The 26247-nt window shown below is 48.1% G+C and overlaps 1 protein-coding gene across 7 annotated transcripts in view; it reads right to left on the minus strand.

The window, feature by feature from the left end:
• The window catches only part of CPEB2 (cytoplasmic polyadenylation element binding protein 2), a 68249-nt gene extending 46200 nt beyond the window's left edge, over positions 1-22049 (minus strand). For 2 of the 7 annotated variants that reach the window (XM_007517875.2, XM_007517873.2), the window contains exons 1-3: positions 20270-22048; positions 17022-17303; positions 7523-7613 (exon numbers count right to left, since the gene is read on the minus strand). In XM_007517875.2, the coding sequence (XP_007517937.2) occupies positions 7523-7613; positions 17022-17303; positions 20270-21808 (1912 nt within the window). In that variant the 5' untranslated portion in view covers positions 21809-22048. Of the gene's footprint in view, positions 1-7522; positions 7614-16099; positions 16190-17012; positions 17304-20269 lie in introns of those variants that run through there. The other 5 variants (XM_007517874.2, XM_007517872.2, XM_007517870.2 and 2 more) reach the window with 4 other exon arrangements.
• Positions 22050-26247: the final 4198 nt, after the last annotated feature.

Here is a 26247-nt window from a genome sequence, read left to right on the forward strand (position 1 = left end):
ATGTTTTTATACACTAGGCTGTCAAAGTGTATGTCCTATCTGATAGAAGATTCTACAATACAGGAGCAATAAAAGACCAAGCCACCAGGGAAAGGAAGTGGGATCAGGATATGGGCTGCCCAGGGCAAAGGCATTTCAGGACTTTTAGAAGTCCAAATTGACAGTTATAAAGGGTTACAATAGTAAAATGGGTAACTCCAAAGGCAAAATAAAAAAATTAAAAAATCAGACAATATAATTGTTTATATGCATGAGAGGCTTCAAAGTTCTACTGATAAGTGTTGGGATGAATTAGTGACAAGTACTTAGAAAACTAAGCAAACGGAGATAATGATTACTTATAGGAAAACAAAGCCATCTGAACCAAGAACATGCCACTGTAATAAGAACATATGCTGCTCAGCCATGAGTATAGTTAGCCTCGTCAGAGTACACCCTGTAATTTGGTAAAAGCACCCTCTTGTCACTTTGAGAGCACAGAGCAAGGAAGGACTGATAATACCTTCAATAAGTACAGGAAATGTGGACACATAAGCATATTATTTATGATTACATGCAAAATTAATTTTTAAAAAGCAGAAAGTGACCATTTAAGGAATCCTGAGTATAGAAGAACTAGGGGAAGACTTCTACATAAACCTTATTGCGAGGGCTAGGGAGATAGCATAATGGTTCTGCAAAAGACTCTCAAGCCTGAGGCTCTAAGGTGCCAGATTCAATCCCCCCACCTCCATTAACCAGCGCTGAGCAGGGCAGGAAGGATTCTGACCTTTCTTACTTCTCAGTCTCTCTTTTACTTTCTCTCTCATTGCAAATAAAATATCTTTAAGAAAACAACCTTACTGCGCTATTTTCTAACTTAATGCACATACAACTCCTGTGCATATTTTCAAACTAATTTTTATAACATTAATCAGGCTGAAGAACAGGTAAAATCTGAATATGCAGGAATGGTCATGTATAAAAAACTATAAAGTATTAAATGAAAATCACTTTAGCCTAAGACACAATCAAGTCATTTTAAAACTTTCTTCCTAGTTTTTTACAGGTTTCTTTAATGAATGTAATAACAAAACAAACAAAAATCCAATACTTTGGAAGGCAAACATTTCCTAGATTCCCAAATAGTCTTTGAATACTAGGAACAGCTAAAATCCACAGACCTAATTATTATCCCAAGTAATCTCTTTTATGTCTGATAGTCATATATAAAAACGCTTTGTTTTATTTTCAATCTAAAAGTGTTATATGCCCATATTTAAACTTAAAGATACTTTGTGGTTAATAAAAAAGAGAGAAAAAAAAAAGCTTATAAACATACCGAATAAATGTAATTTTTAAGAAAATTCACTGTCATTTGTCTGATTGGATTTTACTCGTTTTTTTTTTTTTTTTTTAAAAGAAACTGTAGTCTACAGTAATTCAAATCATTCAAAATGTACTTGAAAGAAATGACAGATCAGAGTGCTTTTAAACTTGGTGGCACTATTGCTAATTAAGATAGCATTTCAAAACAAAATCTCTATCCATGAAACCACATTTCAAGGAAGTTTTTTAACTCCTATAATCACATTTTTGTAAAGTCCTTTTCAATCTGCAGGTGTCTCACCAATGAAAAAAGCTAAAATCTTCATTGTGTTTTCCTTAATATGAACCTAACTTCGTAAGTAGGTCCCAAGATAGAAAGGTATCCGGTACACTGCACCAAAGATCATCTCCTAAAGTCAAGTCATGCTTAATAGAATCTACATCACATAGATAACTTATTCCAAAATTAATCAATTTTTCCCTTCCTGTCATAGGCTATTGGTCCACAGGAAAAATCAACTGTCAGGTGGAAGAATATGAACATTTTACTCACACTTTTTTTTTTTAAATGAATGGAAACATTTAAAAAACTCTCTCTCTAAAAAAAATGGCCAACAGAATGGTGGGGTTATATAGGCACTAAGCCCTCGTGGTAAAAACAATAAATAAATTGGCTGTTTTGTGACTCCATACTTCAATATTATATCAGAGGTATGTAAAACAACCAGATAGAAAAGAAAAGAAAAGAGACAAAACTTTGATACTACTATAATCACAGCACCTTAGGGAAGTAATGACTGTCTCAGGAATGGCTTACCTCAAAACTAGATTCTTAGTTCAAGTGTCTTAGAACACAGAAGATTAACACAGAAGATTAAAAATCGAGTCATAAAAAGTGACACTAAGTTGACAAAAGCCAACAGAAAGTAGCAAATCATAAATTTTCAAGGCATCCACTTGTAAACATTTGCTGGCTCTGCCAGAGCAAGCTCAAGGTCCCTTCTCCAGAATCCTCTTTAGTCTTGTCAGGAACATGGGAAAAGCACCGCGCCTTGCAAAGACCGAGCCTTCCAAGAAGTGTTACATAAACTGCTAAAGTGAACTTTTATGAACTGAAATTAAATTGTTTTGTTTTCCCTTATACACTTTGGGGGAGGCAAGCAATTTGGTTAAAAAATAAATAAAAATGCTTACACAGTAAGACCTTTCTGCAAACCGCTGGGGGTAGGGAAGGAGGAGAGCTTAATAATTGCTGTTTTGTTCTTTTGTTTCACTGGGAATGAATCGACCCACACATACATAAAAAGATCAGAGTGTTTAATATAGGAATGCAAATGTAAAACTGCAAAATCACAGAACTGCACTTGGCAAAGCATGAGCTACTCCGACCACTAACATTTGAATCTGTATGATTTCTTGGAAAAGGAAAACATTTGCCAAGAATCAAGACAGTGGGCCGCGCAGTACGTCACAAGCACTGTCCTCATCACCAGGCTGGGCCGAGCCGGGTCAGTCTGCTGCTGCTCTACCATGCTTCTTGGCCCCTTTGTCTTGTGCCCCTAGCTGATACATGTCCCCACCTGTGTTTTCATTTTTGTCCTGCTCAGCTGTCAGGCCTCAGTTTCGATACTCCCCATCTCACCTGGGCAGCCCCTCTTACCCTTCCCTGAGGCACCTTTTCATTTCCCTACACGCAATTTCTAACGCTTTGCAAGGGTGTACACAGTGAGCCCAGAGATGACAGCACTGCCGGGCAGGTTCTTGAAAACTGACTAAGTGAAACCATGAGTGACAGACTCAAATCACATCTTGTTCAAGGTCAACTGGAATTTTTTTTTTTCCCCCTCCTCAACACTATTTTTCTCAAGGCTGTAACAAAATGATGCTGAGTGAGCACAGAAGATGGGCATGTGAGGTAGGTGAGGAGAAGCAGAGTCCTTTTTGCTCAAGGACCCTGTTCTTTTCTGCTCGAGTTCATCGCATATATTTGGAAGTGGATCTTGGGCACCACCTAGTCCGGAATTACTGTGTTCTGGATGATGGAACCAAAACCTAAGGGAGTTTAGTAGCCTCCTCGGGATGAAGCAGCTCAGGTTTTACTGTTGTTTTGCCACCAGGGTTAATTCTGGGGCTCTGTGCGCACACAGCGCCACCATTCCCGGAGCCCCTTTTTGGATAGATGAGGGGGAAGGGGAGGAAGAGAAGAGGCACCTGCAGCGCTGCTTAGCTGCCCTTGAAGCTTCCTCTGTGGACCTGAGAAACTCAGTGTTTTTAAAAGCCTGCTCTCTGGACTAGTGTCTTCTGGATCAGTTAGCAACTTGTTAGAAATAAAGGTCCTGCCTGCAAATGTAAAAGGCGTGCACACATTAGACGCATAGCACACTATACACACAGTACGGTGTCCCCACACTAGGAGACACGTTCCTTAAGAGCAGATGTGTAATCGCACGCTAGATGGTCAGGGTCCTCGACGCTGTTTGGTACAAAGGAGGCTCATGAGTGGAGTCCCATGTGGTACCACCACTCCACTGCTCAGACCCCAAACAAGTCCAGACCCTTCCCCTGATTTCAGCCTGTGATGCTTGCCTGGAACCTTTGCAGTTAATAACAGAGGTTTTCCTCATTGATACAGAAACTGCAGGGGAGTAAGAAAACAAGTTGGGGGCTTAAGCTGGGATGGTAGGGCCCTTCTGTCAGTACAGCTCAGTAACTTGCCCCGACACTCTGGACTGTCTTCCCTGCTTTCCTTCCTTCGCCACAGAGGTTATCACTGGGGCCTGGGGCCTGCATGACAAATCCACAGCTCCAGGTGGCTGCCCCCCCCCCTTTTACTTTTCACTAACAGAAACAGAGAGAAGAGGGAAGATAAAATGAGGGAGGTTCAGTAGACAGACCTGCCGACCTACAGTCCTGCTTTACTTCCTCTGCCTGTTGGAAACTGGGGGCTTGAACCCAGGTCCCTGTGCCTGGTAACGTGTGTTCTACCAGGTGGGTAGCACTACCCGGCTTTTCTTTCTAGTGGCCAGTGACCGCTAAGTTTTTTTGGTTTTTTTTTTTCTAATTAAGAAAAGTAGCACCAAGTGCAGTTGAGGTTTAGTCTTCCGTCTCCTCTCTGGAAGTCCCCCTCCTGGATGTCTCCCACAGACCTCGCCTCCTCGTGTTCAGGTCTCCGGAGGAGCAGATCATTCCCCAGTGCAGCCAGTGGGAAGTCATGGAAACGATGTGGTGTGAGAATTCTGAAGTGAAATCACAAAAGGCTGGGTTCTTGTCTCGGCCGCATCACTGTGTTTCAAGGGCCCCGCAGCCAGGGGCGATGCTACTGCACATCCAGGCTGAGGCCCACATGTGACCAGCTGAGCTCACTCACCACTGTGGGTAAGTCGGCCTGGAAAAGGATCCTCCTGCCCGCAGCTAAGCATTCGCATGACTTGGGTCGTGGCCACTACCTGGACAGCCCCACCTCTGCCAGCCTCTGCCTGAGCCAAACTGCTCCTGAGTTTTCACCTACGGAGCTGTCGACAGGCAAAACAGCTCACGTGGACAGCACACTGCCTGTCATGCGAGTGACCCCCCCACCCACCCACAAGGAAGGATGCTTCCATGCTGAGGTCTCTTTCACGTCCTCTTTCTCTTGCTGTCTCTACATCTCTGTCTCTGTCTTGAAGAGCCACTAATGGAGGTGAAGCTCCACTAATGCCAAAAACAAACGACAGAGCGAGATAATAAGTATGTGCTGCTACTCTAGGTTGCTAAACTTGAGGGTAATTATTTATGCAGGAGTGGAAAAAAAACGAGTACCATCTCTCTCATCACTTAAACTTCCAGCGCTGCTCAAAGGCAAACAAGCCATTTCAGAACTTTACCCTGTAAGCTCCCCCCCCCCCCTTACTATTACATCCCCCAGGAAGACAAAGCAAATAGCTGGATTTTTTTTAAATGCTTAGGGGAGAATAAATAAGATCTGACTGACTAATTTCCTTATATTAAAGAGAGAACAGAACTTTCTGAAAGAGATGAAATAGATGGAATAGGATAGAGGCCTAGGTGATGACCTCGAGGCCAGGAAGGAAAAGAAGAGGAAACAAGTTCCTTTGTTGTGACCCACCCGCAGGAGATTGTATTAAGGTTCAGGCCAAGGGAACCACCAGAGTGCTGAAAGAGGACAACAGCCACAAGGTTCACAGACAGCAGAAGGAGAGAAGCTAAGTGGTAGGACTTGGGACTTGGGAATCGGGATCTTTTAAATTAAGCTTACAGAAGTATGATCTTATTTCTCTATAGGAAAGTTTCTCAAATACTTTTTTTTCTTCTTTATTTCCTGCTACAATAAATGTGTAGATGAAGACAGTCAAACTAGAAATGTGTAGTCATGATGACCCCTACGGGAGTTGTTTTGTCCCTTTTGTAGGCCAATCACAGTGTTTCTAACAAACTAATTCTGAATTTACTTGAGATGTTGTTTCCATTATTACATTTATCTTAGCTTTATTTATGCAGCTTCCTTTCTCAAAATCATCTCTCTAGATTTTCCTTCACTGTTACTACAGTACAGCTAAGAAAAAGAAAGAAAGAAAGAAAGAAAAACTGAGGTGATAGTGCAGCAAAGAGTATTTTCTCTTAATATTTTTTAAATTCCTTTCTAAAGAAAACTGGGAGAAGTAGCAATGGAAGATCTTTCCTCCGCATGGCAGGTAATGATGACTTTACCTGGCATTAGAATTTCTAAGCTTTAGTTAAGTTTAATTTCTAAGCTTTAGTTATGTTTAGTCAAGCCAAGGAAGTAAGCCCAGGGCAGTTCACCACTATCACAAAATAAAGGCTTCCAGTCTTAAATAGTGGTTCCATGACAAAGACCATCAGAAGTATCAGCTTAACAGCAAAAGTGAGCAAGACTCTGATATAAAGACCTACAACAGAACAATGATGGATTCTGACTCAAAAGAGATACCATTCTTTCCCCCAATACAACTGTCCTCACTAGCTTGTGAGAACTACCACTGTCTCACTTTATCAAGTCACCCATGATTCCTTGAACTTCCCAAAGCTTCTCAAAAAAGAATGACAAATCCCTTTACAAACAAAATCCAGAAACAAACAAAATGTTTATATCTCTGATTATTGCCAATCTGAGACACCACCTTCCTGTCAACATGAATTTCTAGAACTTTTAGGTTAAATCTTTTAAGAAAACTGTTATTTGGCTTTAAAGATTAAAAGCAATAGGAAGAAAGTGAGGGAGGGAGGGAGGGAGGGAGGGAGGGAGAGAAATCAGGAACCAGAACCTAGCAGTTAAGTTGCTCCTGAATTGTTTTCAGCTGCTAAGTTTGGGGGTAAGTAATTCTGCAGTAACAGGTGACTAGCACTATCTTCACTCAAGCTCACACAGGTGGATACATTGTCACCACTAGGAGACAATGAGATATTGCATACAGAAGTACTAATTGTTCACTAACATCTAAAATACAAGTGAAAGTATGTTAACCAAATGCCTTCAAACACAGTTAATATTAAGACTGTTTACTGAAAGATAAGTGGGATTGATTCTCTTCTCTAATTTTCCCAAACTTCTAGGAAAACCAGTACTCTCCCTCAGCGAAGTTACTATAAACGATTCCCTCTCAAGACCCTACGATACAACAATAGAAAAATGAAGAAGGGGGCCAGGTGGAGGCACAGCTGGTTGAGTGCACAGGTTACAATGCACAAGGACCCAGAGCTTTTTTCTCTTTCTCTCCCTATCTCTATCTCCCCCCATTCTCTGGATTTCTGGCTGTCTCTATCCAATAAACAAAGATGATTAAAAAAAAAAAAGAAGAAACGAGAAAAATGAAGAAGTTAACTTGGAACAAGTGTAGGTTGGAATCACTGCCGCTTTGTGAGCGCATGTATTTCATGGAATGTCTCAGAATCTTGCTGTATTTGACAGAATTCGCAGTGACTATCCTATATACACGTGCAGATCACCATCCACCTGCTGGTGAACTACAGAGTAACCGTGAACAATTGTTTATTCCTTATAAGAGCTTACTTCTTTGCCTGTATTAATCAGCATAAATTTAAATATGCCACACACAAAATGGATTTTCACTAAAACAAAGGCTCTCATTAGCAAGGCAATAAGATAGTAGGTACTCCTCAGTGTACACAGTCACAGAAATTGGTAAGGCAAGCAAACAAACTGCTGAACGATGTAAGAATTGTTCAAGTCACTTACCCTTGAGAGGATCATGCTCTGCTCTCATAATGTCAATTAGGGAGTTTTCCAAAGAGTGCATATTCAAACTGTCATACATTCTACTTCGATCCTAGAAGAGAAGAAAAACAAGGCTCATTACGATCTCTGCTTCCCCCCAAAATCAATTAGCATACATTACCTAGATCTTTTAAAATTACGAATCAGTCTGCATCCCCGAAGTAACACCACTAAGATCTCATAAGCTATTATATTTCTTATACTAAAAGACAATATGTTTATCTCCAAAAGACATACCAAATTTATCTTATGTCACTGAAAGCATCAATGCAATACAGTAAAATAGTATTTATCGCTATCATTCTGAACTTAAAGATTTCTGACATGTTACATACATAGCAAGCATTTTTAGTTGTTATTTTAACTTCTAAACTTGTCTCCTATTTCTAGGAAGGCAGAGACTGGTACTGGACAAGTGAGTATTTGAGGGAAAAGGGCCTAATTCCATAATTGCACCATACTTTAAACATCTATCAAACAGTATATAGTGACTTAGTAGCTGGGGTTTCATAATAAAAACAGAAAGGCATCTTACATGGTGAAAGCTGAAAGCATGAAATACTAATTGTGAAGACAAAAATGAACAACACCCAGAGCATATTCACACCTTGGCCTCCAGAGTCCTCACATCCTGACCTCTGCTCCCCACGAAAACGCAAGCGGAGAAGGAAGGGTGAAAGCAGTCTCATCCCAGGAACCTCCTAACTCATCATTCCCAAGAGCAAAGTCTGTGCAGTCAGAAGTCTTGCTTGCTGAATGTTAAGAATGTCAAATCCGTCAGCACTGCCAAGAAGGAATTCAAGTCTCATAACTCTCTACCGTATTCTCAACGCACTCGAGCAAAGAAACAAGGTAAGGACTGTAGCAAGCTTTGGCCCCAGGCTCACACACCACCTGGGTGTTTTAATTTTGGGAGGAATGGTGGTGCCGGGAGTGAACCTCAGGCAGTGTACACGCAAGGCATGTGTGTACCACTGAGCTACATCCCTGGCCTGATCTCGGGGGATTCCCCCTCAGAGGACGTCTGTGTCAGGCCTACCCATCCAAGTGTGTATGTGTCCCTGTACAAGTGTGTATATGAGCATGGGAGAGGCAGGGCAGGCCACGTTTACCTATCAAGGTCTGATTAACACAGATAGATAAAAAAGGGAGAATCATAAAGGTAGGAAAAAAATGTCTCCACAAAAATCAGAAAAATGCACCTCTTAAGCTGGGTCCATGAAATCTGGTAACATACACTCTCTGCGCATGCACACACTGCACTTCTTCTGAAGCAAAGGCTTACAGTGTTCTTCAGCTGTCTAAAGGGGGGCCACAAGCCTGACGGGATTCAGAACCAGTCCTTTAGAATGCTACATAAAAAGATGATTTCTTGAGACTATTTTGGGAGTATGGAGCAACCTGCCAACACCCATGTTCAGCGGGGAAGCAATTACAGGAGGCAGACCTTCTGTACCCCACAATGACCCTGGGTCCATACTCCCAGAGGGATAGAGAATAGGGAAGCTATCAGGGGAGGGGATGAGATACGGAGCTCTGGTGGCGGGAACTATGTGGAGTTGTACCCCTCTTATCCTATGGTCTTGTCGATATTTCCATTTCATCAATAAGAAAAGACACAGAATCAGAGAGGAAAGACACCCCAGCACCCAAACTCCCCTCACAAGGATGGGGGCCTGGCTCAGTGTGCATGGCAAAGCTGGGGCACCATCCAGGTAGAAAACTTTGCTGCAGGCTTCTCTCTTTCCCACCCCCTTTAAATATCCCTCTATTTATTTGATAGGATAAAGAAATTGAGAGGTAGGGACTGGGGGCTTGAACCAAGGTCCTTATGCACTGCAGCATATGTACTTGGCCAGGTGCAACACTGCCCTGTCCCTTGGAAAATCTTTATTTCTAACAAGTTGCTAACTGATCCAGAAGACACTAGTCCAGAGAGCAGGCTTTTAAAAACACTGAGTTTCTCAGGTCCACAGAGGAAGCTTCAAGGGCAGCTAAGCAGCGCTGCAGGTGCCTCTTCTCTTCCTCCCCTTCCCCCTCATCTATCCAAAAAGGGGCTCCGGGAATGGTGGCGCTGTGTGCGCACAGAGCCCCAGAATTAACCCTGGTGGCAAAACAACAGTAAACCTGAGCTGCTTCATCCCGAGGAGGCTACTAAACTCCCTTAGGTTTTGGTTCCATCATCCAGAACACAGTAATTCCGGACTAGGTGGTGCCCAAGATCCACTTCCAAATATATGCGATGAACTCGAGCAGAAAAGAACAGGGTCCTTGAGCAAAAAGGACTCTGCTTCTCCTCACCTACCTCACATGCCCATCTTCTGTGCTCCGCCTATACTTAATATTTATGACCAATTCAGTGATTTTCCCACCTCTTCCACTACACACTCAAGTTACTTATGGGCAGGGACCTTCTAATTATGGGATACTGCCAGCTTGCAAGTGTTTGCTGTGTGAGTAGCACATTATCTCTACCATAAAAGCTTTTCAAAAATGTTTAGGTTGAGTTCTGTGATGGCAAACACTATACTTTGAAAATGATCATTATAAAGCCTTCTCAGAATTCTCCATGAAACAGTTATTCAAGCACCAACTCAGGTAAGCACCCTGTATTACAATAGCCTGGCTCAATCTGAATTTCCCATCCTACAGCAAAACGATGAACATTATTAAAGTTCCATGTTGCAGTGTTTAAACAGAATGAAAAATGTGGATTGTCAAGGGAAATTTTTCTTATAATTAAAATAACTCAGTCAAATGTAAATAGGGCAATGCCCCAATGACTTGAAATTCTCATAAAGGAAATGCAGGACAGCTCCGGACTATCTTGTCAGGCTCATTTATTTTGTTAGCAGACGCAGGCCATGCCTCGTCTTCAGTCACCTACCAGCTCAATCCATGGTGACTATCAACATCACCTACTTGGGATTCGCCACACAACTGGCAGGGTTTTGTTGATTTGCTTGCTTGCTTGCTTGCTTGTTTTTGGGCCACCTCCTACCTCCATTCAAGGACTGTGACCTTCAGTGAAGTTAGAGTAATTCTACACACTGTCAAGAAACCATAGCTGAATGTGAAGGGAAAGCATCACACTAGTTAGTAACTATCTGCCACCACTATACAGTCAACTCTGCACCGACTCAAAGAAGTTGCATGCACTAAGGACTTCGGATTTAACACCTACGTCCAACTGAAATAGTTAGATGACCTCTGCTTTAAAAAAAAGTCCTTTGTTTTCCTTTGCTTATCCCTCTAGCATCATGAATAAACTCCTACTTTTGCTAAGAAAGCAGCAAAATATTTCTAAACAACTGGCCTGGTTATACTCTGTGGAACATCAGCTGCATTCACATGATTTTTAAAACACCCAAAGCACAAAACAGCCATAGCAGACAAATGGCACATGCCATCTCAAATCACTTTGTGAATTTAATGAAACTTACAAGGTGATGGTCAAAAAATGACAAAAAAAATCCCATTCAGTGTGGGACTAAAATGACTTCTGGAGGGGAAAAAACCCAAACCAGAAACAATCCTAGTTATAAAACAAACGCTCACACATTCTGCTGAAAGATGGATATTAGAAAAACTTGTGTCATGCTAACTGTCACTGGTTTAAAAACTAATGGGAATCTGGAAATCATTTTAAAGTAGCCATAAACACACTGATTACCATCAAAAAATACTAAAACTATAGCAATGCAACTTATGGTTACTACCAATTCATCACATTTCAAAGAAGCTTAGGTATTTCACAAATACGAGAATTTCCAAGTTTACTACAATCTATTTTAAACAAAATCTATCTGGAGAAAAGATACATGAGATTTCAGAAACAGATTACAGAGCTGGACAATGAAAAGGAAAATAATTGAGGCTACAAGTGGACAAAGAATTTTTATAACATAATTTCTTAAATAGAATTTTACTAGAGATTCACAGAAATGACAATGAGGTTATGGAAAAACTGAAAAAAACAAAAAAATACCAAGTAGTCTTAATCTTCAAGAGGGTGACCAAACAGAATGCCATAAACCCTGAAAAATATCTAAGGAGGTGAAAACCATTAAAGGGAGTATAACAAAATAACTCAATTAAAAGAGGAGACCTTCTTATGGGACGTTACACTTTTGATTTATTCCAATTTCTTGTCAATAAAGTATAATTTCTCTCTCAAAAAAAGTTGGTCTATAGAAAAATCCCAGGATTTTCAGATTTAAATAAAGCAGATGCTTAAACGTATATACTGTTTTGATCCAAGTGAAAGTATCCATCTTTGCTGTCTTGTGCTGAGTTCTCCACTGTTTGCGTGATTCTCAGTTTTAACTCAACACCTGATGCGCTCCAGATCACACAATGCCACTGCACCAGAGGGTGATCCTGTGTGCAGGGCTCTGGTAGGTGCCCCTTTTCACACCCTTCACATTCACCTTCTCAAAGGGAAGAACAACATTTCCCTTAGCAAGAACTTCCTCTATTATACTGAGCCTCAAAGTGCTATGACAGTGTTCTGGAAAAAAAAAAAAGTTTTTATTTTAAATGTCCCCCAGGTGGCCAGAACTATTCTAATACAAGGATTAAAGAAAGCTGGAAGACAAGCAGACAACACTTGGTGTAAGAATGAAGGCAGGACACTTGGTGTAAGAATGAAGGCAGGAGACGAAGCATTCAAAGCAAGCACCCTCCATGCTGAAGCAGGTCTAAGTGGGCCCATTCCCTTTCCTTCTCAGGAGCTCTCACAGCTTGAAGACTTGACCTTGAGGAACTAGTTTGAGAACCATAATGAAAGAAATGCTTTATTAAGTAGAAAGTTGGACTTGACACACAATCATATAGCGTGTGTATGTGTAAGAGTAAAGACTCCAAATAACAGATTTTCTGAAAGGTTATATTAACATAATTTTTCCAAATAGTTTAGGTACTAAAGACTAGACAGCCTCTTCAGTTATTTCAAGGTAGTGTACGTGGCAAGCTCAAGAACTGCAGGCCGAGCTCCCACCAGAACAAAAGGCCAGTATGTCCTTACTCCCTCAGCCAGAGGACAGGCCCAGGCCGACACAAATCTGCAAGGCTGCATTACAGTTTAAAAACACAATGTATTTAGAGAACTGATTACCATATGTAAATTAGTAATAACCTCAGCTACTGAGCTACTAGGGTACTTTCTGGTTTGAAATCCATGGAACAATGTACTGTATCGTTAAGACCTTATTGAAAAGTAAGTTTCAAAGCAATTTACAATTCCCGTTTCTGAGTATGATTTCTTACAAGGCTGACTAACTGGGATTGCCCACGCTCTGAGTGAGCTGTGCTTCTGGACCACTAACAGCGTTTTAGTGGGAAGGGAATCTGGGTTGCTGGACAACTTCAGCATCCAATCCCCACCTGTAAGAGAGGGAGTCACAGGCGTCCGTCTCTTTTCCTCCCTCTCCCTCATTAGCTCTCCTCTCCCTCTTGATTTCTCTGTCTCCTTCCAATAAAATAGAAATAAGGATTGAAAAATAAAAATGAAGTTATCCTTAGCTTAAATTAATATGGATATCTAGTATCCAGTTTAAATGCCTGTAATGTGCATAAAACTTTTTATAGTTTATAAAACAAGCTTTACATTCAAAGCTTTCTGGGGCCAGGTGGTGGCGCACCAGGCTGAGCACACGTTACACATGTTACCTGGCCCCCACCAGCAGGGGGAAAGCTTTGCAAGTGGTGAAGCAGTGTTGCAGGTGTCTGTCTCTCTACCGGTCACCCTCTTCCCTCTTGATTCCTGGCTGTCTCTATCCAATAAATAAAGATAATATTTTTTTTTCAAAAAAATGGAGACTTTTCCTTTAAAAATAGCTTATGCAAAATTAGTAAATATCAGCCATGCAGAAAAAAGCAATCTACAAAATGATCCGTATCCACTTACTGAATTACATACCTACTGGTAGGCACAAGAATTAAGAACTTCAGTTCTAGATTTTAGTATCTTAGGTCTAATCAAGTCAAAACTAAAGGAAAATTAAAAAAAAAAACATTTTAAAGTATTACATTTGTTAACTAAAACTTACCAGTATTAAATCAGTGAATGATATGAAAAAAAATCTAATTAATCTCCCCAGCTCCTTAAGTGCTTTTAAGTATTTTCTAAAGTTTTAACTTTGCTAAACAGTGAGGGACTCCTCAAAGGTTTATGGAACCAGTTGCAGTTTGTAGCTGCTCTTGTATTTTTAATAGCTTCGACTTCAAATACCTCAGCCTTTTATGGGAAGATAGAAACTCTGAACAAATTCTGTTTAATAAGTACCCTCAGGGTAATCAAAGGAGACAGGAACACTGTTTTTATGACAACGTGTGAAGTCACACTCACACATACCCCTTAGTCAGCCCAGTCTCTCCCCTTCCTTCTGAAAACCAAGACCCTTGGAGTGTTTTTAAAATGACTGGGGGTGTTGGGGGGGGGGGGGAGAGCCTGGGTGATAAGGAAAAGAACTGACCCAAACAGATGAGAGAAAGCTAAAGAGCTGGCTAAAAGGGCTGTACATGACCTAGTCCAGGGTCCTCCTTACAGAGGCAAGGAAATGATGGTCTGGTTCAATGAGATCAAAGTCCATAAACCATGTCATTCAGTGTCATAAAGATTGTGAGAGGAAGAGGAAGAACATTACATTTTTCAGAGCCCACTCCTTTTCTTTTGGAAAAGTTCACTTTCCCTTAACCTTTTTCCCACCACTCTCTCAACGTCATGACCTTACACTCTGAATCCAGAGTTGACAAGAATGCTACCAGATCAGCAGTTAAAATAACTTATCTTTAAGCATAAAAAATTTCTTTTCCAAAAAAAGGAATGGCTATAACAGGTAGGAGGAGAAGGGCTTCGACTTTAATTTAAATAGGAGGGCTGGAGGCATCCACGGATTCTGCCACGGCCTGACGACAGCTCTGCAGAGGCCCAGGAGAAGCATTATTACCTGGAGCCACTCGGCAGTATTCCCCCAACTCGTGCTGATTCTCAAGGATGGCTCCACAGTCCATCACAGGTCCCCTGACACCCACTTTCAAAATAATTACCACAATGTTCCTCTTCAGCATGCCACCTCCCAGGCATTTAGGTATTCAATCTGTGCTGTCACAAAATGTCACCAACATGGCCTGAGCCAGCGAGGAGAACAAGAGCAGAGATAGATGGACAGCCAGCAAGTGACAAACCAAAATGACTTGATTTTAGGAGGTGACCCTGCTAGGAGTACTCTGAAATAGTCAGGACTTGTCTAAAAGAAAATGAGTGACTCCAGTTATCAGTGCCAGTCCTTCATGTTAGAGTGCTATTTACAAATGCAATGTTTATACAGCTCACACACAGCGTCATCTGATGGTGATGATTTAACTAAGCCAGAGCCTGAGTTAGAAAAGCACAGCTTCAGGAGGGGGGACATAGCTTAATGGTTATGCCCAGAGACTATGAGGCTTAAGGCTCCAAAGTCCCAGGTTCAATCTCCACCCAGCCACCTCCCTAAGCCAAAGCTGAGCAGCGTTCTGGCAAAAGTCAAAAAAAAGTAAATATAAGTTTTAAAATAGCCTAGCTGCATGTGAAGTTTCTTTTCTTTTTTAATCTTTATTTGATAGAGACAGCCAGAAATTAAGAGGAAGGGGGAGACAGAGAGAAGAGACAGACACCTATAGCACTGCTTCATCCCTTGTGAACTGCTCCCCTACAGGTAGGGACTGGGGACTCGAACCCCGGGTCCTTGCACAATGTAACATGTGCTCTCAACCAGGGGCACCACCACCCAGCCCTGCATGTGGAGTTTCTTTGTACTCATTCAAACCCGGGTTCCAAACTAAAGAGTCATCAGATGTAAGGGCTCGGGATTCAGTTCTCTACTTGTCTTCTAGTTATTATCATCACCAGTCTACATCAAATTCAGTCTGCAGGAAGAGAGAGCATTCTGTAACCACAAAGAGCTTGAGAGCAATTTGACTTATGACCATCTTCCACACTCTCGACTCGAAGAGCTTTTCTGTATGAAGCTACCAACTTGAAAGAACATACTTAGATAAGACCAGTAACAACACTGAGAGAAACAATGACTAGATCATGAAGTCTTCTTAAGACGGCGAGTACGCTGAGCTAAGAGAGGGCTTGCTTTAGCCACCTGAGGTGAACACAGATTTCTCGACAAGAATCTGCTCAAGAGTACTGACTCGATGTCACCTGGGATGGTAAGGTGACATATAGTGTGGTACCTGATCGCAAAGCATTCAGAGGAGACAAGATCTGTTCAGGTTGACTGATGCTTAAAGTCAGGTGCTCTTGGGTTTATAATTCCCTTTACACAAACATATTATGTTCTAGAAACATTGATCATGAATCACTTTTGAATTTGAAAATGAGGTGTTTTATGTCTAAAAGTTAAAGTGACCCTCTAAAACTAACTTGCTTTAACGCTCTCAATAAACATATGCTTACATAATTGGAAAATAAGTCATCAGTCTTACTCATAATATCAATACTAAACTCCTAGTCAAAAGCCGGAGAAATGACACTGTGCAGCCTACCTGGTCTATTCTGGATGTTCCGGCTGCAGTGCACCAACTATCTTGGAGTGAATCTGAGCCCCAAGCTGGCAACTGCAAACTAGATCTCACCTTCAATAGCATAGAAGTTTTCATCAGAAATAAGCAGGTCTCTCCCCCCAACCCACCCACAAAAAGAAAAGGAAGAAAGAAAAAGAAAAGAAAGAAATGAAACCTAAAAACAATCAAGGTTCTATCTTTGTATCTCTGTCCAGTCCTCTATAGATTAAAAAAAAAAAGTCTCATTTTAAAAAACAATCAAAAGGGAAGTTCATTAACAAAATATTTAAAGGCCTGAGGGGGGGGGGAACTTATCATAACAACAGGCCACAAGGAGAAAAAAGTCAGTCAATGAACCAATGAAGACAAATTCGAATTTGATGTCAAAAGTAGTAGTATTACTCTACTATAACCACAGCTGTGCTACAACACAGGCTAATAGCTGAATGCATTCTCATGAGCAGGCAGCTGATCGTGGTCCAACTGGTGTACAGTTCAAAGCATTTCAGCTTAGCTGTATGGTAGGAAACACCCATTTGGGTCACCAATTAGCGATGAATAAATTAAGGCATTCTTTATTAGCCATCAATGAAGAGTGTCCATTCGGTACTTAAGAAAATGCCAGTTTCTACATTTTAGGAAGCTCATTTTCAATTGTGTTGATGTTTCTTAGAACCTCAAGTTTCCCTGTACAGGTATTTCATTCTTAATAACTAAATTAAATGCTTAAAAAAAACAATAAAAGTTGGCATCCATTCATTTTTACCAGACTCTTCCTACCACTACTCTGTGGCCACCACCACCACCACCACCATCACCACCACCACCACCACCACCCACTACCCTGCTCCCTATTTTTGAAAGATCAGCTATGGAAACAAAGCCATTTACATACCATTCTTACCTGTAAGGGTAAGAGTGTATTACTATTGTTGTCTGTTCTGAACACATTATCTTCAATCCAAGATTTTGGAGTCAGTGATGGAGTAGAGCGAGTGAATTTCGGCGGTGCTATGACATTACCCGAAAAAGGTTTCTTCAGTGGAGATATCTGACTCATAGTTCCTGGAATCCCCATGTTTCCAGTTCTGCGATGGTCTCGGCCATGCATTGCTCCCCAAGACACACTTCCAGTGCCCCAGCCACTGCTCTGATGGCTGCTCCAAGGAGATTGTTTCAGGAGAGGCTGAGGAGACACATCAGTGCAGCCTTAAGTTACACATTTACTTTAAGTCTATTGATTCAAATTTAACACCTGAGCTAATAATGTTATTTTAAAACAAAGAAATGTGTCAGGGCAACAGAATTTACAGAAAGTGGTAGACCTGAGCTTTTGTTTTACAAAAAGACACTGGTTTGAAGGTACATGAATGTCCACCCTCTTGCCTACAACAAATCATGATGAGTCAAATAAGAACGTCATGATAGTTATCAAAATGGAACCGGGCGGTTACTTTTCATCTCTTCAGAGTCCTGTACACATGAGGTCAAGAAAAAAAGACTTTTAAGTAGAAATTAACTTTGGCCAGCCCTAAAGACACAACCTATGCCTTGATCTTAAAGCGACTATATATTCCACTCCGCACACAACTAAAAATAGCAGCCTCTGTATATGTATACTGCCAGAGCCCAAACGCGAAATATTTCGGCTTGTCTTCAGTTTTCCATAACAAGCAATGCTACCGCAAAAGTAGATACTAATGGTGTTCGGGGTCATTCTGTTGGCATGAGCTTAAAACAAAAATGCCTTTTGGAAGATGAGCAGTATAGGAAATAATGCCCTTTTATTTGTATTGAGCATTCAACTTCTAAAATATCTTCTTCAGTTCTTGTCTTTCTGTTCAAGCACTTTTGCCTTTATTTCACTTGAGTGCCTGAGAACTAAGTAATTATATGATGTCACCTACAGGTGGATCCACTGAGATAGACTAGACGGAAGAGAAACCACTGGGAGCTTTGACTCAACTAGTAGAGAGTGTTGTTACAAGTCTCTATTTAGTCCCAGCACTTCCAAAAGCAAGCTGGTTCCAAAATGGAACCACAGCAAGAGGAGCCGACTAAGAAGAAAGGAAAGAAAGTCTAGCTGGACGGTCTGTAACTCCCGCTTTGTGAAAGGCACTAAGGGCTCCAGGTGCTGCCCTGGTTCTGTGGCCACGTTCAGAGCTGAAGCCCACCCCGACGCCGCCCATCGGGACACCCAGCTCGGCCCCTTCAAGTGCCAAGGTCTCCCCAGCCAGCACAAGTGCGCCCCCCTTCCTGGGGCATCTCTCCTCTCCTCTCGGGGGCAGCGCTCAGAGTCCCCTTGAGGTCCTGACGCCCACTGCGGGAGCACATCTTTGCAAACACGCCGTCATGGCTGGGGCTGGGCGCTCCCAGGGCCTGGCCTGCTTTCCAAACAGGACCCGGTCACTCCCTCCCGAGGGGCCAGGCCGCCGCGCTGCAGGGACCCTGACCCGGCTGTCCCGTCCGCGGAGCTCACGTCCACGCTGCAGGGGTTCGGTGAATCCAGGATTCACCTTTAAAGGCCCGCAGCCCTGGGGAACCCCGAGCCGGTTGCGTGTCCTTCATCCTCCCGACCCTACGGCAGGTGCTGACTGGGGGGTGGGGGGACATTCTGCCACATCCCGATGGCCGCCTCAGGCAGGGACGGCACACACCGTGAGGGGCCGGCTGGGTCAACACAAGGCAAATCCCGCCTGGTGTCGCCGAGTCACAGGACTCGCTTAAAGACTCGGAAAGCAGCGGAAAATCCCAGCGGCTGCGGCTGCGGCTGCGGCCACGGGGAAGGAAAGCCCGGTGCGCGGTGCCGCTCCACCACCTGGCGCAGGCGGGGTCCCTGCGGCTTCACAGCGCCGAGCTGGGCGGCCCTTCCTCCGCCGCTGACAGCTGGCGCGGGCCACGGGCTGCCTGTCCCTCTGTCCCTGTCTCCAGACTTTCTGTTCCTCTGTCCTTGTCCCTAGGCTGCCTGTCCCTCTATTCCCAGGCTGCCTGTCCCTCTGTCCATGGGCTGCCTGTCTGTCCCCAGGCTGTCTGTCCCTCTGTCCTTGTCCCTAGGCTGCCTGCCCCTCTGTCCCCAGGCTGTCTGCCCGTCTACCCCCATCCCCAGAATGTCTGTCCCTCTGTCCCCGGCTGCCTGTCCCTCTGTCCCCAGGCTGCCTGTCCCTCTGTCCCCGGGCTGCCTGTCTCTCTATGCCTGGGCTGCCTGTCCTTCTGTCCCCGGGCTGCCTGTCTCTCTGTCCCCGGGCTGCCTGTCCCTCTGTCCCCAGGCTGCCTGTCCCTCCGTCCCCGGGCTGGCTGTCCCTCTGTCCTTGTCCCTAGGCTGCCTGCCCCTCTGTCCCCAGGCTGTCTGCTCGTCTGCCCCCATCCCCAGAATGTCTGTCCCTCTGTCCTTGTCCCCAGGCTGCCTGTCTCTCTTATGCCTGGGCTGCCTGTCCCTCTGTCCCCGGGCTGCCTGTCTCTCTGTCCCCGGGCTTCCTGTCCCTCTGTCCCCAGGCTGCCTGTCCCTCCGTCCCCAGGCTGGCTGTCCCTCTGTCCTTGTCCCTAGGTTGCCTGTCCCTCTGTCCCTGAGCTGCCTGTCTGTCCCCAGGCTGTCTGTCCCTCTGCCCTTGCCCCTAGGCTGCCTGCCCCTCTGTCCCCAGGCTGTCTGCCCGTCTGCCCCCATCCCCAGAATGTCTGTCCCTCTGTCCTTGTCCCCAGGCTGCCTGTCCCTCTGTCCCCAGGCTGCCTGTCCCTCTGTCCCCGGGCTGCTGTCTCTCTGTCCCTGGGCTGGCTGTCCCTCTGTCCCCTGGCTGCCTGTCCCTCTGTCCCCTGGCTGCCTGTCCCTCTGTCCTTGTCCCTAGGCTGCCTGTCCCTCTGTCCCCGGGCTGCCTGTCCCTCTGTCCTCGGACTGGCTGTCTGTCCCCAGGCTGTCTGTCCCTCCTTCCGTGTCCCCAGGCTGCCTGTCCCTCTGTCCCAGGCCGCCTGTCCCTCTGTGCTAGTCCCCCGCGGCTCGGCTCGGCTCCAGGTCGGCAGCTCCCTGCGGGTCGGGGTCTCCCTCCGCCGGCTCGGCTCACACCCGCCGTCCCGTCCCGGGGCCTCGGGCTCGAGGGGGCGGCCGGCTCCAGGCTCCCGGGTCCCCGCATCGCCCCGCGGCCGCGGCCGCGGCCGCCGTACCTGGTGGTGGTTGTAGGAGTTCCGCTGCTGCAGGAAGGCGGCGGCCTGGTGCTGCTGCGGGAGCTGCGGGCTGACGGGCGAGCGGCGGCTGGGCGGCGGCTGAGCGGGCGGCGGCGGCTGCGGTAAGCTCATGGCGGGCGGCGGGGGGCCTGCGGCGGCGGCCGGAGAGAAGGGGCCGCCGAAGCCCCCGGCCCCGCCGCCGCCCCCGCCGCCGCCGCCGCCGCCGCCGCCGGCGGGGACGCCGAGCCCCGCGCAGCCGTGCGCCGCCGCCGCCGCCGACACGGCCGAGAAGCCGGGGAAGAAGGCCGGGTTCATGGACGACGGCAGCCCCGCGTAGAAGCCGTTCTCCGCGTCGGGGCTGGGCGGCGGCGGCATGGCGCTGAGCGGGGGCGCGGTCGACGAGCCGGGCGGCTGGGGCTGCGGCGGGGGCGGCGGGGGCGGCGGGGGCGGCGGCTGCGACGACGGCGGGGGCGGCGGCTGCTGGGGCTGCGGCGGCGGGGGCGGCGGGGACGCGGCGGGCACCGACCAGGGGGTGCCGAAGCCGGGCAGCGGCGGCGGGGATGCGGGGCCGCCTCCGCCCGCGCCCCCGGGGGGGGCCCCGCCCGCGCCTCCGCCGCCGCCGCCCGCACCGCCGCTGCCACCGCCGCCGCCGCCGCCCGGGAGCGGCAGGTCCGGGCTCTGCAGGCTGCCAAAGGCGCCTGCGCCCAGCGCCCCGCCGCCGGGCAGGAGGCCGCCGGGGCTGCCGAGCAGGGGGTGGTTGGGGGACTCCATGGAGGCGCCCGGCGGCGCGGGCTTCACCGGCGGCGGCGTCGGGGCGGCCCAGCCCGCACCCGCATCGGGGGGCTCGGCGGCGCTGCCCTCGCCGGCGCCTTCTGCGTGGCGGCGCCGCGGGACGGCGGCAGCCGGGAGCTGCGGGCGTGGGGGCAGGTCGGCCGGGCGCGGCCGCGGGTGCGGGAGGCCGAGCGGGAGCGGGAGCGGCGGCGGCGGCGGTGGCTGCTGGCTGAAGCGGGGCGGCGGGGCGGCCGGAGGCTGGGCGCGCCGGGCCGGGCTGGGCTCCTTCCTCTTGTGGCCGCTCGGCTGCTGCGGCTGCCGCCGACTGAAGTCCTGCGGGGAGGCGGCGCGGCGGCAGCAGCGGCAGGAGGAGGCGGAGGAGGAGGAGGCGGGGTGCTGCTGCTGCTGCTGCGGCGGCGGCGGCGGCTGCAGACTCGGTTTCGAGTCCTGGGAGGGGAGGAGGTGGGTCACACCCGCGTCCGTGCCGCCGCCGCCGCCGCCCGCCGCCCCCGGGCTCAGCCCCGCCGGCCGCTCAGCCCGCGGCCCGGGCGGCGGAGAAGGAGGCGGAGGCGGAGGCGCCGGGCCCGGGGAGGAAGAGGAAGCGGCCGAGCGGGGCAGCGCCGCGGGGGAGGCGGCCTGGGCCGCGCCGGTGACAGGCGGCGGCGGGAGCGGCCCGAAGGGCGTGGCGGGGGCCGACCTGCCGCCGAGCAGGGCCCCGGGGCGGCGCAGCGGGGCGGGCGGCAGCACCCCGAAGCCCCAGTCCCGCATGGAGCGGGCGGAGGCGCGGCCGTGGTGGTGGCGGTGGTGGCGGTGGACGGGGGAGTGGTGGCGTGAGGGGCAGTCAGTGAGGGACACGGTGTCGGGGCCGGGAGCCGGCGGCTGTCCCGCCACCCCTCGCGGCGCTCTCGGCCGCCTCCCGCGACCGGCTCGGGCGCAGCCGCCGCCGCCGTCGCCGTGGCCTCCCAAGGCCGCCGCCCCGGCCGCTTAAGAAGCCCGGAACGTGCGTCAGCGCCACCTCATAGGCTCGCCGCCCCCACCCGCGGCGCGGCCCGGCCCGGCACGCGCCCCCCGGCCCCGCCCCTTATTAATATGCCGGCGCGGCCGCGCGCGTGCGCGTGCGCTCCCCGGGAAGGCGGGGCGGGGCCGGGCGCGCGCCCGGCGGAGAGGCCGGTTGGGGCAGGCGGGCGGCCGCGCGCGCGGGGGGCGGGGTAGGCGGGTGGGGGGCGCGGACCGTTCCCGGGCAACGGCCCCTCCCCGCGCGGGCTCAGGGTCCGGGGTGCGGTGGGAGCTCACTCAGGGTCTCACGTGCTCCGTGACCTTGGAGGCGACTGCGCCTCCCCCGCCTCCCCCATCCCGTCTGTGTTCATGGGGTGGGGGTGGGGGGCGGCGAGGTGGCTGTTCAGTGGGGGAAACTGAGGCTGCGGAGCAGCTGCCAGCCTGTTCCCCATGCAGTGCCCCGGGCCCGCGGGTCGGGTCTGCAGCCTGGCAGGTGGCGCCCCTCGCAGCCCAACTGGGCACCGGGAAAACCCCTGCACCCAAGTCTCCCGGGCACCCCGCGCAGCCCCTGCACCCCAAGTCTTCTGGGCGCCAGGCACATCTCCTGCACCTCGAGTTTTCTGGGCACCCCGCACATCCCCTGCACCCCAAGTCTCCTGAGCATTCTGCACAGTCCCTGCACCCCAAGTCTCCCGGGCACCCCGCACAGCCCCTGCACCCCAAGTCTCCAGAGCATCCCTGCGCAGCCCCTGCACCCCAAGTCTTCTGGGCACCCCGCACATCCCCTGCACCCCAAGTCTCCCGGGCACCCCGCACAGCCCCTGCACTCCAAGTCTCCAGAGCATCCCTGCACAGCCCCTGTATCCCACGTCTTCTGAGCATTCCGTACAGGCCCTGCACCCCAAGTCTCCTGAGCATCCCGCACAGCCCCTGCACCCCAAGTCTCCTGAGCATCCCGCACAGCCCCTGCACCCCAAGTCTCCCGAGCATCCCTGCACAGCCCCTGCACCCCAAATCTCCTGAGAATCCGCACATCCCCTGCACCCCAAGTCTCCTGAGCATCCCGCACAGCCCCTGCACCCCAAGTCTCCCGAGCATCCCGCACAGCCCCTGCACCCCAAGTCTCCCGAGCATCCCTGCACAGCCCCTGCACCCCAAATCTCCTGAGAATCCGCACAGCCCCTGCACCCCAAGTCTCCAGAGCATCCCGCACAGCCCCTGCACCCCAAGTCTCCCAAGCATCCCTGCACAGCCCCTGCACCCCAAGTCTCCCAAGCATCCCTGCACAGCCCCTGCACCCCAAATCTCCAGAGCATCCCGCACAGCCCCTGCACCCCAAGTCTCCTGAGCATCCCGCACAGCCCCTGCACCCCAAGTCTCCTGAACATCCCGCACAGCCCCTGCACCCCAAGTCTCCTGAGCATCCCGCACAGCCCTTGCACCCCAAGTCTCTTGAGCATCCCGCACAGCCCCTGCACCCCAAGTCTCCTGAGCATCACTGCACAGCCCCTGCACCCCAAATCTCCTGAGAATCCGCACAGCCCCTGCACCCCAAGTCTCCAGAGCATCCCGCACAGCCCCTGCACCCCAAGTCTCCAGAGCATGCCACACTGCCCCTGCACCCCAAGTCTCCAGGCACCACAGCCCCTGCACCCCAAGTCTCCAGGCACCACAGCCCCTGCACCCCAAGTCTCTTGGGCATCTGAGGCTCATTTGTGCATTTAGCCTCCAGTGTTGTAGGCTCTCGTGGACCCCACCCTCCAGGGACGTGCTCTTGGGGGGAAGGGCACCCCCCACGCCCAGCGGACGTGCTCAGGGGAGGAGGGAAACCCCCCCCCTCCCCCAACCCAGACCACGTCCCAAAAGAAAGTCCCTGGAACCCCACTGGGCGGCGCGTGATTTGCACACAAATTTGCACGGAATGGGTTTGGCCAGCTCCAGGGGTAGCCCGGGGCCAGCTGAAGCCCCTTCCACCCCACAAAAGAGCTTAATGTGCTGCGGGGGTGGTGGTTGGGGGTGCAGAGTGTGGGAGGGCCGGGGGCTTCTCCCCAGCAGGTTCATTCCGCCTGCCTCCCTCTCCACACCCCTGAAAAATATATACATTTCCAAGACTTGATGAATTTTTCAAGGAAGAGAGATTTTTCACATGGGGCCATGGGGGAAGGAGGGTCTGACTCAGCGAAGGACTTGTGGAGGCTAGCAAAATGAAGGGGAGGGAGCTTTCCATGGTAGAGATCTCATTAGGAGCAATGCAAGAACTCATCCCCTGTATGCCCTCCCCTAAAGAAACATTTTACCAGAAGAAAACCTGAGAGTCTAGATAATAGCAGAGAAATACATGCTACTTGATGAGCTGTGAATTTCATGTTCCCGCTTCACCACTCAACTTTCTTGTCGCTTTTAGAAAACTGAAACCACCCAGTTCTAGAAGATAGACTAATTCCAAAAGCCATAGAAATTCAGACTATCCTGATATACAACTGAACCAAGATTAAATAACTTAACTCTTTGCTGACTAGAGTAAGATATTTGTGAGTTCTCATCTTCTTTTTATCTATGCCTGCAACATGAGTGAGTCAGATAATGTAAATCAGGGGAAAAATTTTGAAACTAAAACAGGTAACTTGAGATACAGTAGATTACTTGTATAATATTTATGTCTGATATCCTCGTGAATTAAAATTGATCATCAGTTTCACAACAAGGAAATAGTATATTTTTTAAATCATAAATGATTCAGAAACTGATCAGGGGGAGTTGGTTGAAGTTAACTATCTCAAAACCATTTTTAGTAATCAGGCAAAGTATGGAGCTGGAGAAATACATTTATTGTCCTAGATTGCCTTGTCTGCAAAATAACCTGAACTCATTAAGAATAATAAAAAAAATGGCCATTTTTCACAGCATCTTTTGACCTTATTCACTCTTATTCCTTAATATCCTTTTAAGTGGAAGAACTACTTTCAGTCATTCAGTAAAATGTATAAAGAATGGAAATGAATAAACTTTTCGTTGGTTGTTATATTTGATTGGAGTCATCTGTAGATCCAACAACAAATCTTGAAAGCAGAGGAAAATGTAGGCGTGACACTTGGCTTGATCACCCCTTAAAATTACAGTTGGTCCCTTCAGCAGGATTCAGAATACAGTTAAATGCCAGGGGGCGGGAGTGCCATCCTGGTCTAATGCTTGAACACAAGCAAGGTCTCTTGGTGTTCTGGCACTGTTACTGTTTTAGAGGACTGAGAGCCCTCCAAACCAAGAAAAGCCATCAAGTCTGATACTCATAATCAGGTATGGTCAATTTTGATATAAAATTCTAAAGTTCACTGCTGTAATATCTGTGCTGGTTTTCAGAGAGAGAAAACTTACATTCTGAAATTTGAAATACTTAAGCTGGCCAAGAGCCCACTTTTTGAAATAGTAAGATAGAAAGATTTCCTGTAGGGGGTGTGGGTTGTGTAGTTGGGGAAAGCTGGACTCTTGAGAATTCTTTAACAAACCCAAGACCAAGATCTTGGAGTCAATATCCTCATATTTTACATGAAAATAGGTTAACTGACCCCTGACAGTTCAACAGTCTTTTTTCCTCTTCCTCCCACTGTTCTAGGCAAATGTCTTAATATTATTTTGCTCCAGCCCAGTACACACAAACACACACAACTAAAACCAGACTTTTACTGAGCCATTCTGAGCACACACAACAAGCTCTAGATCCCTTTCTTTCTTTCTCTGTTTTTTCTTTCTTTCTTTCTTCCTGTCTTCCTTTCATCCTTTCTTCCTTCCTGCTCAGCTCTGGCTTGATGTGGTACATGGGACTTTGTAGCTCCAGGCACAAGAGTCTCTTTGCATAACCATTAAGCTATCTACCCCCACTCCCAAGATTTCTTTTTCAAAACCACTAAATCAAATTTTAGTGTCACTAAATTTGATTTCAGGAGTCAAGATTTGAAGCAGGGGCTGAAATGGGAAGCAGCTGCCTTAGAAGGCTTTTCACATCTTAAGGCTTCAACACACCTTTTTGCCTCTCTGAACTGCTTACTGCAGGCTTACTGCATCACTGAGGAAAGGGAAGCAGTGATGGAATATACAAGTGTCCTCACTGCTCCTGTTTCAGGTCACTCTGCCTCTGCTTCTGACACCTCACCACCTGCCTTGCAGGCAGGCCCTCATCTAAGGCCAGGCAGGCCCTGCTGCCCTCAGGGAACAAC

This window comes from Erinaceus europaeus, chromosome 3 (assembly GCF_950295315.1).
Source record: "Erinaceus europaeus chromosome 3, mEriEur2.1, whole genome shotgun sequence".
Classification (NCBI taxonomy): Eukaryota; Metazoa; Chordata; class Mammalia; order Eulipotyphla; family Erinaceidae; genus Erinaceus; species Erinaceus europaeus.